We start from the raw sequence: 12295 nt of genomic DNA on the forward strand, positions 1-12295 counted from the left end.
CTGCAGTTATAGTTATACGAAGTCCTTTCAACATCTTCAAAGATGTATTTCACTGCAGTTATAATTTGCACAAATGTTCACACAGACGTTTCACGTGCAGATACCAGTAGAATGTCAGTTTCATCCTTCACGTTATGCGGCATGTCCGTCAGTGTCCCCGAAGTGTCCGTTGGTCGTTTCTTCCTGAGTCGCAGAAGGAACGGCAAGAGTCCGGCCAGCAGGAACCCAGCGCCTGCCTGGAGGAACGTGGCGTCGTAACTTTTCGTCTCGTCGAACAGCCAGCCTGGGAAAATATACAGATATTTAGCATTATTACCTTCGCCAGAAGGGTTTCTTTTGAGTAGCATTCGTGTTTGTGTCTGTCCGTCTGTCAACACGGACACAACACTGATAAAGCCTGAATGGAGTGTCTTAATATTTGCTATGTGAACTTGATAAGACCTAGATATATTGATGATTAGATTTTTGGTTCACTGGCGGCTTGTTACGGAACTGCAGTGAATCTTCCTGTTTTTGTATCTTTTCATCTAAAGATGGTACGGTCACCACGTCAGAGTGGTAGATACCTATTCCATATAAGAAGTAGGGGCTTTAGCTCCCTGGCAGCTTGCTCTGGAACTGCAGGGGCATTTTAAGAATGGATAGGTTGATAAAAAAACTGCCCTGTAATACTGCATGTCTTGAACCGAAAGTCATCTTATGACTAGGTTCATTTTAAATCTTTTAAGATTATATGTCCATCTTTACAAACCTGCAAATGGCGGTCCAGACAGTGACGCGAAACCCTGTACTGACATCAGAATCCCAATTGCACTAGGGAGACGTTTTGGGCCGACGAGTTCGGCAAGACACGTCAGCGAGGTCGGGATAAATGCACCATAGCACGCCCCGTGCGCTATAGCGTACGCCACGAGCGCCGGGTACGTCTTGGCTAGCGGAGACAGGAGGTTGGAGATGCCCAGCAGACACAGACTCAGTCCGTACTGATCAAATCGGGTGAACCTTGGGTTATCCGGAATGGCCCCGACTGCTAACCGACTGACCATGTCTGCAATGGAGATGACTGACAGTAGGGAGGCTGCGGTGTAGTCCTCGATCTGAAGCTGCTTGGCACGAGGAACGATGTACAGCGGCGGCACAATGACACCGAACGACACTAGAAACAACGACGTCAAAAACAGTGCCACAGTGGGTATCTTAATCACCTTAAAGTCCATCTGCGCCCAGAATGTTTTGAGAAACCTTACTGCGGCTGCTGACCATTTCTTTCTCGTTTCAGTCTCCAGAACGGTGTCTGAGTCGTTCATTCTGTTGCTCGAAGCCTTCTTAGGTCCATTTTCGACTTTCCTGTCGCTGTAAGCCTCGAGAGGTCTGATCAAAGCTCCCGCTACGACCATATTGAGCATGACGCCGCCTATGATGAGTAGAGCCCCCTTCAGACCGTACTCGTCCATCAGATACTGGAAGAGCGGTGGGAACGACATGGAGGTGACGCTGGAGCCCAGCATGGTCAAGCTGTTAGCCAGGGCGCGTCTCTTGGTAAAATACTGCCCGACAATCGCCATGATGGGACTAAGGGTAAAGGCGTATCCAAGGCCTGTTTGGAACAACAAAGAAAGACTTATCAGTACGTACCTCTCAAACTGACGCTTGATCTGTGCTCAGGCACAAACTATACTTCAGATTTGTTGTCTCAGAGTATGGTGTGCTTTTATTTCGAATAGATCTTTGAGGGGGTTTCTTGGTAACTTTAGATACTGCTTACGTAGCACTAACACTATTCAAACAAGGCTCTGTTGTAAAGTAAATTTTAGGTAAAAAAAGGTTGTTAAGTGTACTTCGGAACAATTGTTGAATGCATATAAAAACTAGAGTTCGGCGACCTCATACCTCCATGAAAATTTAGAGCTTTCGTAAATTTCATGCAATTGATTGATTAACACATTAACATAATTTATGCATGTTGTTGTTCATCATCGACTAACGTACACATGTCATAATTATAAAATTCCCATTATCAATAATAAAGCTGTTTTGCAATTTTTACATAAATTATGCAAATAAGTTCCTCATTACCATATTTGGTATCTGCTTATATTCCACCTATCATAATTAACAAGTGTTACATTTATTGAAATCCAGTTATTGCAAACAATGGAATTATACAATGTTCTCATTTATTATGCAAATTAGGCCCTCATTTGCATAAGATGCATATCATTATCAACATCTTTGCCCAATCTACCTGCATACCTAAAATGCAGGCAATCCGTTATTCCTTTCTGCAGTTATCCTCTTTGGAGTGTCTTGACAGAAACGCCCCTGCAGTTCCACAATTAAATGTTAGGAGAATGAAACTAGCCCCACTTTGTCATGACGCTAAAAGCTACCTACCACCCAAATGTCTTGACCATATCACGTCCGGGACAAGAGATACATTGGAAAAACTGCTATGATAGAATGTTCTCATTAATTATGCAAATGTATTCCTATTTTGCATAATTAGTATCTTACCTTGTACAACATTGTCTAAGGTACCTACATACCAAAAATCATGCAAATCCGTTGTTCCCTTCTTGAGTTATCCTCTTCAGAAGTTTTTGACAAAAATGCCCCTGCTATCCCAAAACTAGACACTAGGGGGCCCAAACTTATGTCATTTTTTCCTGAATACAAGAGCTATCTAACACTTAAAAATCGTGACCATAGCATGTTCAGAACACCGAGATAGCAAAACCGGAAGTTGCGCTGCAGTACCAAGGGGAGCCACTAGGTGGCCCAAAATCTAATCATTTCCAGCTTTCATCACACCCTACCAACACACCAAGTATGAAACCAATCCATCCAGCCGTTCTTGAGTTATCTTGTTTACACACACACAGACAGACAGACAGACAGACAAACGCTGGGTAAAATATAACCTCCATGACATTTCATGGAGGTAAAAATCATGCGACGCTGATCCGTCGATAAAAAAAGGTTGAAACTCGGCCACCATACAACAGTTTCAGAAATCCCTCAGCACAGACCGACCTGTCAGACATCCTATCCCCAAGTACAGGTGAAACATGCGGGTTGCGAAACCGCTGATGATGTAGCCTGCAGCCGACAGCACCCCTCCCAGCATGACGGTGGGGCGGAAACCTATGGTGCTCGCCAGGGCTGTACCAACCGGAGCTGCGGAGGGAATATACGTGTGTTTATACATTTAATAGTGTATGAATGTCCTATCATGGAGAACGATAGAGCTGCAGTTTTTCAGAAATTATCAGTCGTAGTTTGCATATTTTGCATGTCGTCGGGTACATCTGGGTCTAAACTATCTGCATACATAATATTTTGGAAATTGGTCTTTTCTTTCTTTAGTTGTCAGTCTAGTGGGTGCTTTCATCTGTAGTAGTAACTAAAATCTTTTCCGTCTCACCGTGGTTAGCAAGGGGGGCTGGTACCCAGTCTCTATCCAATGAATAAAGGGGCTTTCAAGTGTTCATCTAATTTCATCGATCCATTTGTTCCACAAAAGACGCAAAACAGAGCGATGGCCTTACTGATTTGAATGATGATGTTACAACGCTAGCGCTAGTTCACTTTTATCCGCGGGTAGCCCATATCATGCTTTCCCAAAAAATTGCAGTTCGAACCCACGGTACGTCGACTTGGTATCCCTAAACGTTTATAAACAACGAATATAAGTTACCCCGCGGATAAAGGTAAAGCTAAAAGGGTACAGCCCGCCGTACGTGCAAATACGTGCTGTCTACGTGCCAAAACGTGGGAAATCTTTTGGGATCCGTAAGTGGTAAGTACCGCCTCCGCACGAACTCGTAGGGAATCCGACGGATTTAAGAGCACGCAGACACGCCGTAGAACTTTACGTGCAGGCAAAACTTTGGGCTTTAGTAAAGTTGACGGCCGGACGAGTGCTTTTTTAAGATCGATAACACGGCTGTATAATAGAGGGTGCCGATGTCTATGTCGTGTTTTCGTTCGGATTTCGGCCGCGATTTGGCGGTTCGAAAACACGATTGCGTTAACGCCGAGAAACAGCACACTTACCTGACATCGCAGGCGATCGCTAAATCGCAATCGTTATAACATCGCAGTCGAATTGAGTCCCTACATCGCAACCGAGTCCTGCACATCGCAGCCGAGGTTTTAAACAGCAACCGAGTTCTTGAAACAGCAATCGAAGTTTTTAACAGCAATCGATTTCTTAAAACAGCAACCGAATTTTTAAACAGCAACCGAATTCTTTAAACAGCAACCGAGTTTTTAAACAACAATCGAACCGTAAAACGATTAACTACACGGGGGGTCTGATTAGCACCTAGTTATCACTTGTTCATTTCACACCCTTATAACACCTAAAGATATTGGATGTGTATTGGCAACAAATGATCGACTAGTTAAGCAAATGCTAGTGACCTCCATTGATTAGACGACGCATGAGCATGATGTTGTGTGTTTCTCAGCTCTAATGTTATGAACGCAAAATACTGAAAATTTTGTATAATTTCTTCACAGTTTAAGGTTTCTTTCCTGCCTAACTTGGCTTTATGACTCTCCAATGTTTTCTCATTAATTAGCTAAGGAAGCAGTGGGCCGAAAGAAATGTAGTTTCGATGGATGTTGACAGCTGGGAAAGAAAGAATTCTAGGTTTGATTTGTTTGCAAAATATGGATGACGTTATTAAGTTATATTGGCTAAGAGTACGTCTGTAGCTTTGATGAAATAGTATGCTTCATAGAACTGTTATAGAGCAATAAAACTTGATGACGTAATCCAAATGGTGCAAAAAAACTTAATTAAGAATTTCAAGTCCAAACGTCAATATAGACAGAAGTATCTCTATCTACAGTGTCCCATTGCAGACCAATATGCGATGCAAGATTCTAATTATTCATCAGAAATAACACCCATTAACACCTGCATATTCTCAAGGAGGAATCTCAAAATCTTCATGGCACACCTGTGGTAATATAAGTCAGACTATGAAGCTTGTGTACGATACACACATTTGACTACAAAAAAAGCCGAATTGGTTATACTGTTAGCTTTTAATACCTTGGCAATAAAAGGCAGAATACAATAATACACAGTGATATTTAGTTGTGCAAAATAGAATTATGTTTCTTTACTTGAAACAACAAAAACATGATGCAAAAACAAACTGCATTGCTACACTACTACAATTTTCCTCTCTTTCTTCTTCCATGTCTCTGAGATGTACATCCACTTTGGCAGCATGTCCAATGTACATTATAAAAGTGTAACACCATGTAATGCATAAAAACTACATGTCACCTAAAAGCATTGTTTTTTGCTATACCAGTATGACACAATCTCTTCTTTTACAAAATGTCTCCACTTCTACATTTAATCTTGTACAATTACTTGGCATCTCACCTTATCACAAAAAATGCATTTGCTAACAAGACATTCTTGAAGACCCAGTTTGCATGAGAAACTTGAGTGAATTTTTGAAAAGAAACTATAACAAAACAAAGTTCTGATAAGCTAACAGGATCTTGATAATTTGTCAATACACAGCTGATTTCAGTCTTGATATGTCAACAGTAATACATACACAATAAATTGTTACAAGTACAGATTTTGGAAACAGTCAGACATTTCAGGTAGCACTCACGTACCTTTTCATCTCTGTCACAAGTACCTACATGTCCCTTTCTTTTCCCCTCTCTTTTTTTTACATCTGCTGATATCTTAAGTCTACTGATATCTTATGTATTTATTGTATCCATGCCTACCAAGTACTGATAACCACGGTAAATACTTCTTACACTACCAGGGTTTCTTTGCTAGATATGTACATCATAATCAACAGCAGTGAGTCACTACCCCACTTGACAACACATGTGCTCCCTCTGAATACCATCTATATAGTGTTATATATGCTATTTAATGTATACCACAAGGATCAGGTCCTCCGGGTATAACTGTATGACTTGTACATATCTTGTCTGGGAGCTGCACTGGCATTTATCAGTAACTGAAAAACAAGAAAAAGAATCTATTATTAAGACTATCATTAATACCGATAGCGAATTATGTGTTTCTGACTCCAATGACATCAAAGTGCAATATACATGTATTATCAGTTCAAGTTATCACAATGAATTAGAACTGTTTGCCACTCATCAGAATTTTTAGCAATCCTTGTTGTGCGGGTCTGAACCAGCTGTCCTATTCACTGTGACATCATCTAATCAATGTTTAATTACCTTGTGGCAGTAATCAAGAGCTGGAAGTATTATCTTGGATAGTCTGATGTTCAATAACATCAGATTATGTCATACCTGTGATGCGAAAACGTTCGATACGGCTGTTCCAGAACGTATGATAACTTTCCGTATAACACGGGTTCTAAGTTGTATCACACAGGCTTCCTTAGAGTAAAATCTATATATAGTGTATACTTAGTGAAAATGTCTGCGTTCATTGAATGATACTAATATCATTGACATTAATAAAAAAATGTTGCATTCTGGTATCATAAACACTTAAATGCCACACAAAGGTTCTCAGGGCAACTCATATAATGACTTTGTTCTATTAAAAATAAAACTACATGTATTGTTAACTTATTCATTTTGGCGCTAACAGAAGGTACACATGCCTTGAATTAGAGCTGCGAGTCTTTGTCAGCGAATTTGCCAGCATTGCGCAAGGCAATATAAATCATTTTTGGTACATTTGATTTTGGCAGGGTCAGTTGAATTTTGAGACGATCGAGACAATATTACTTGGTTAGAAAGATTGGGTACTGAAATCATGTGCAACTTATTGCTGAGTGGTCAATTGATCATCATTCTCTCTTTAGTGGCCACATTTCTCCAGTCCCAAGTGGAGTTTATAAACAGGTTTGACTGTATATGTAAACAGGCAAGGTTATGTCAGAAATCTTTCATAAATCTTTTGCTTCAATGGAATGGTCATCCAGGTATTTTCCATAGGATAAACAAAGTTGAACAAAAAAAAAACGCTCACCATATAGTATCCACCTATCCTGGTGGTCCTGGAACAAGCTGTTGCCTCATGAATCCATTATCCCCTCCTGTCTGGTCTGTGGCTCCATTTGTCCTTCCTGTCGGTCCCCGCTGCTCCGTTGGCCCCTCCTGTTGGTCTCAATGCTCTAACTGCCCCTCTTGTCCATCTCGAGGCCTGGACCACCCTTCCTGTTGCCCCGTGGCTCTTGGTACCTCTCCTGTCTGCCCCCGCTGGGAGCGACAGCAGAAGGGACCATTGGACAGCCACGGGACCATTGGAAAGCAGAGAAAAGGGGGCTTAAATTTCTGGTGCTTTTACTCTCTTAAGATTTAAGGTATCTTAACAGAATACATTCATTTTACAAAGGTTCATTTACTCTATTTACTGTCTTAAGGTGCAAGAGTGCGTGTACAAGGGTACATGCAAGAGTGCGTGTACAAGGGTCCATTTACCCTCTTAAGGTGCAAGAGTGCATTTCACAAGGGCAAATTTACCCTCTTAAGGTGCAAGAGTGCATTTACCCTCTTAAGGTGCAAGGGTGCATTTACATGGGCACAATTACTGTCTTAAGGTGCAAGAGTGCATTAACAAGGGTACATTTACCCTCTTAAGGTGCAAGAGTGCAATTACGAGGGTGCATTTACCCTCTTAAGGTGCAAGAGTGCATTTACCCTCTTAAGGTGCAAGAGTGCATTTACATGGGCACAATTACTGTCTTAAGGTGCAAGAGTGCATTAACAAGGGTACATTTACCCTCTTAAGGTGCAAGAGTGCATTTACCCTCTTAGGGTGCAAGGGTGCATTAACAAGGGTACATTTACCCTCTTAAGGTGCAAGAGTGCATTTAACCTCTTAAGGTGCAAGAGTGCATTTACGAGGGTGCATTTACCCTCTTAAGGTGCAAGAGTGCATTTACCCTCTTAGGGTGCAAGGGTGCATTAACAAGGGTACATTTACCCTCTTAAGGTGCAAGAGTGCATTTAACCTCTTAAGGTGCAAGAGTGCATTTACGAGGGTGCATTTACCCTCTTAAGGTGCAAGAGTGCATTTACCCTCTTAAGGTGCAAGAGTGCATTTACATGGGCACAATTACTGTCTTAAGGTGCAAGGGTGCATTAACAAGGGTACATTTACCATGCTAAGGTGCAAGGGTGCATTGACCCTCTTAAGGTGCAAGAGTGCATTTACCCTCTTAAGGTGCAAGAGTGCATTTACCCTCTTAAGGTGCAAGAGTGCATTTACCTTCTTAAGGTGCAAGAGTGCGTGTACAAGGGCACATTTACCGTCTTAAGGTGAAAGGATGTGTTAACAAGGGTACATTTACCCTCCTAAGGTTTCAGGGACAGTTAATTAGGTGATCTGAACTGCAATGGTGCGTTTGCATGGTACAGGTACATTGATGTCAGAAATTTTTCATAAATCCTTTGCTGCAATGGAGGGGTCATCCTGGCATTTTACAAAGGAACCAACAAAACACTCACTTAAGTATCCACCTATCCTGGTGGTCCTGGCCCAAGCTGTTGCCTCATGAATCCATTATCCCCTCCTGTCTGGTCTGTGGCTCCATTTGTCCTTCCTGTCGGTCCCTGCTGCTCCTTTGGCCCCTCCTGTTGGTCTCAATGCTCTAACTGCCCCTCTTGTCCATCTCGAGGCCTGGACCACCCTTCCTGTTGCCCCGTGGCTCTAGGTACCTCTCCTGTCTGCCCCCGCTGGGAGCGACAGCAGAAGGGACCATTGGACAGCCACGGGACCATTGGAAAGCAGAGAAAAGGGGGCTTAAATTTCTGGTACTTTTACTCTCTTAAGATTTAATGGTATCTTAACAGAATACATTCATTTTACAAAGGTTCATTTACTCTATTTACTGTCTTAAGGTGCAAGAGTGCGTGTACAAGGGTACATGCAAGAGTGCGTGTACAAGGGTCCATTTACCCTCTTAAGGTGCAAGAGTGCATTTCACAAGGGCAAATTTACCCTCTTAAGTTGGAAGGGTGCATTTACATGGGCACAATTACTGTCTTAAGGTACAAGAGTGCTTTTACGAGGGTACATTTACCCTCTTAAGGTGCAAGAGTGCATTTACCCTCTTAAGGTGCAAGAGTGCATTTTACAAGGGCAAATTTACCCTCTTAAGGTGCAAGAGTGCATTTACCCTCTTAAGGTGCAAGAGTGCATTTACCCTCTTAAGTTGCAAGGGTGCATTTACCCTCTTAAGGTGCAAGGGTGCATTTACATGGGCACAATTACTGTCTTAAGGTGCAAGGGTGCATTAACAAGGGTACATTGACCCTCTTAAGGTGCAAGAGTGCATTTACCCTCTTAAGGTGCAAGGGTGCATTTACATGGGCACAATTACTGTCTTAAGGTGCAAGGGTGCATTAACAAGGGTACATTTACCCTCTTAAGGTGCAAGAGTGCATTTACCCTCTTAAGGTGCAAGAGTGCATTTTACAAGGGCAAATTTACCCTCTTAAGGTGCAAGGGTGCATTTACCCTTTTAAGTTGCAAGGGTGCATTTACCCTCTTAAGGTGCAAGGGTGCATTTACCCTCTTAAGGTGCAAGGGTGCATTTACATGGGCACAATTACTGTCTTAAGGTGCAAGGGTGCATTAACAAGGGTACATTTACCCTCTAAGGTGCAAGAGTGCATTTACCCTCTTAAGGTGCAAGGGTGCATTTACTATCGCACTATCGCACACCTGTGTCCGTCAGATGGAAGAAGTTTTTATTAGTAACAAGCTGGACTATCGCACACCTGTGTCCGTCAGATGGAAGACGTTTTTATTAGTACAAGCTGGACTATCGCACACCTGTGTCCATCAGATGGAAGACGTTTTTATTAGTACAAGCTGGACTATCGCACACCTGTCTGTCAGATGGAAGACGTTTTTATTAGTAACAAGCTGGACTATCACACACCTGTGTCCGTCAGATGGAAGACGTTTTATTAGTACAAGCTGGACTATCGCACACCTGTGTCCGTCAGATGGAAGACGTTTTTATTAGTACAAGCTGGACTATCGCACACCTGTGTCCGTCAGATGGAAGACGTTTTTATTAGTACAAGCTGGACTATCGCACACCTGTCTGTCAGATGGAAGACGTTTTTATTAGTAACAAGCTGGACTATCGCACACCTGTGTCTGTCAGATGGAAGACGTTTTTATTAGTACAAGCTGGACTATCGCACACCTGTGTCCGTCAGATGGAAGACGTTTTTATTAGTACAAGCTGGACTATCGCACACCTGTCTGTCAGATGGAAGACGTTTTTATTAGTAACAAGCTGGACTATCGCACACCTGTGTCTGTCAGATGGAAGACGTTTTTATTAGTACAAGCTGGACTATCGCACACCTGTGTCCGTCAGATGGAAGACGTTTTTATTAGTACAAGCTGGACTATCGCACACCTGTGTCCGTCAGATGGAAGACGTTTTTATTAGTACAAGCTGGACTATCGCACACCTGTGTCCGTCAGATGGAAGACGTTTTTATTAGTACAAGCTGGACTATCGCACACCTGTGTCCGTCAGATGGAAGACGTTTTTATTAGTACAAGCTGGACTATCGCACACCTGTGTCCGTCAGATGGAAGACATTTTTATTAGTACAAGCTGGACTATCGCACACCTGTGTCCGTCAGATGGAAGACGTTTTTATTAGTACAAGCTGGACTATCGCACACCTGTGTCCGTCAGATGGAAGACGTTTTTATTAGTACAAGCTGGACTATCGCACACCTGTGTCTGTCAGATGGAAGAAGTTTTTATTAGTACAAGCTGGACTATCGCACACCTGTGTCCGTCAGATGGAAGACGTTTTTATTAGTACAAGCTGGACTATCGCACACCTGTGTCCGTCAGATGGAAGACGTTTTTATTAGTACAAGCTGGACTATCGCACACCTGTGTCTGTCAGATGGAAGAAGTTTTTATTAGTACAAGCTGGACTATCACACACCTGTGTCTGTCAGATGGAAGAAGTTTTTATTGGTACAAGCTGGACTATCGCACACCTGTGTATGTCAGATGGAAGAAGTTTTTATTGGTACAAGCTGGACTATCGCACACCTGTGTATGTCAGATGGAAGAAGTTTTTATTAGTACAAGCTTGGATATCGCACACCTGTGTCTGTCAGATGGAAGAAATTATTAATAGTACTGTACTACAAGCTGGGCTATCGCAGACCTGTGTCTGTCAGAGAAAAGGAATTATTAGTTCAAGCTAGCCAAGGTGCACCTACATGTCTTTTAGGGAAAAGAAGTAATTATTATAACAATTTAGGCTATCGCATACCTGTATCTAAAGAGAAGAGGTAATAATTAGAGCAAGATAGGTTAAACACACACCTGTGTCTGTCTTAGAGAACAGGTAATTATTAGTACAAGCTAGGCTAAATGCACACCTGAGTCTGCCTGTAGGAACTCATTATTAGTACATGGCTTCAAGTTCAAAAAAGTTAGGTGGTATGCCTGTGAACCTTATCTACAAAAAGCAGAGCAACTCTGGATGGCTGCCATCTTTTTAAAGCACCTAGTCTTATTATTAATGTAGGCTTATATTTTGAAATATATTTTACATACCAGTATTTGATCAGGAATATGTGTCTGAGAACCACAGTGGGTAGACGTCTGAAGACTGAACGGGCAGTCAGAAAATCTTCCACCTGGCATCTGCTTGGAGACATTGTAAAGGCCAGTTGATCTGCACAAGAGAGAGAACGTGCAAACATGACCAGATTTATAAACATTTGTTATTATCTTAGAATCATAATTATAACTTTCATAGCCTGATTTGATCATTGCTACATACAAAATACACCACAAAAGAAATTGTCACCTCAAACTGTGTGCCAATGATCCAAACATTATTCGGACAACCACATATTTGTTTAGGACTCAAAAGCCTACATATGGAACATGATATTTGTCTCTGGAACTCCTGATATTTTTGTGTCTGACTAGCCTGCGCTATATGCATATTAACCAGAAGTCCAGAACCCTGACACCCATTGAGTTATTGGGCAGGTGAAATTTTCTGGACGAAAACAATAGAATTTATGTTCAGAAGCCAAAAAAAAAACTGTCAGCGACCAGATTTCAGCAGTGCAGATATGTATGTATGTAGAAAAACCTGGGCATAAGGAAGTACTCCCATGGTAACTTGTGCAGCAGTTGTATGGTGGATTGACCCCATAACCACATAAACATCCCAGACTGTTGTCTTCCAGCCAGGAACAATATTGAGGGACAGATTAGCATAATAACTGTCACAAGATTCAAAA

General features: G+C 42.0%; 1 protein-coding gene and 1 long non-coding RNA gene across 4 annotated transcripts in view; both read right to left on the bottom strand.

Moving 5' to 3' along the window:
- Positions 1-12295, bottom strand: part of LOC118409499 (monocarboxylate transporter 13-like) — a 29692-nt gene continuing 17397 nt past the window's right edge. For both annotated transcript variants that reach the window (XM_035810560.1, XM_035810561.1), the window contains exons 3-5: positions 3034-3177; positions 752-1597; positions 1-283 (exon numbers count right to left, since the gene is read on the bottom strand). In XM_035810560.1, coding sequence (XP_035666453.1) covers positions 78-283; positions 752-1597; positions 3034-3177 — 1196 coding nt within the window. In that variant the 3' untranslated portion in view covers positions 1-77. The remainder of the gene's footprint in view (positions 284-751; positions 1598-3033; positions 3178-12295) is intronic.
- LOC118409500 lies at positions 5040-9073 on the bottom strand. 2 transcript variants are annotated; one of them, XR_004830450.1, is made up of 3 exons: positions 8491-9073; positions 7010-7239; positions 5106-6011 (listed from the first exon to the last, which is right to left on the bottom strand). It is a non-coding gene; the product is annotated as an uncharacterized LOC118409500 (long non-coding RNA). The 2 variants fall into 2 exon arrangements; XR_004830449.1 differs by lacking the exon at positions 8491-9073 and having other exon boundaries at positions 5040-6011; positions 7010-7512.

The sequence above is a fragment of the Branchiostoma floridae genome, chromosome 2 (genome assembly GCF_000003815.2).
Source record: "Branchiostoma floridae strain S238N-H82 chromosome 2, Bfl_VNyyK, whole genome shotgun sequence".
In the NCBI taxonomy this organism is placed as follows: Eukaryota; Metazoa; Chordata; class Leptocardii; order Amphioxiformes; family Branchiostomatidae; genus Branchiostoma; species Branchiostoma floridae.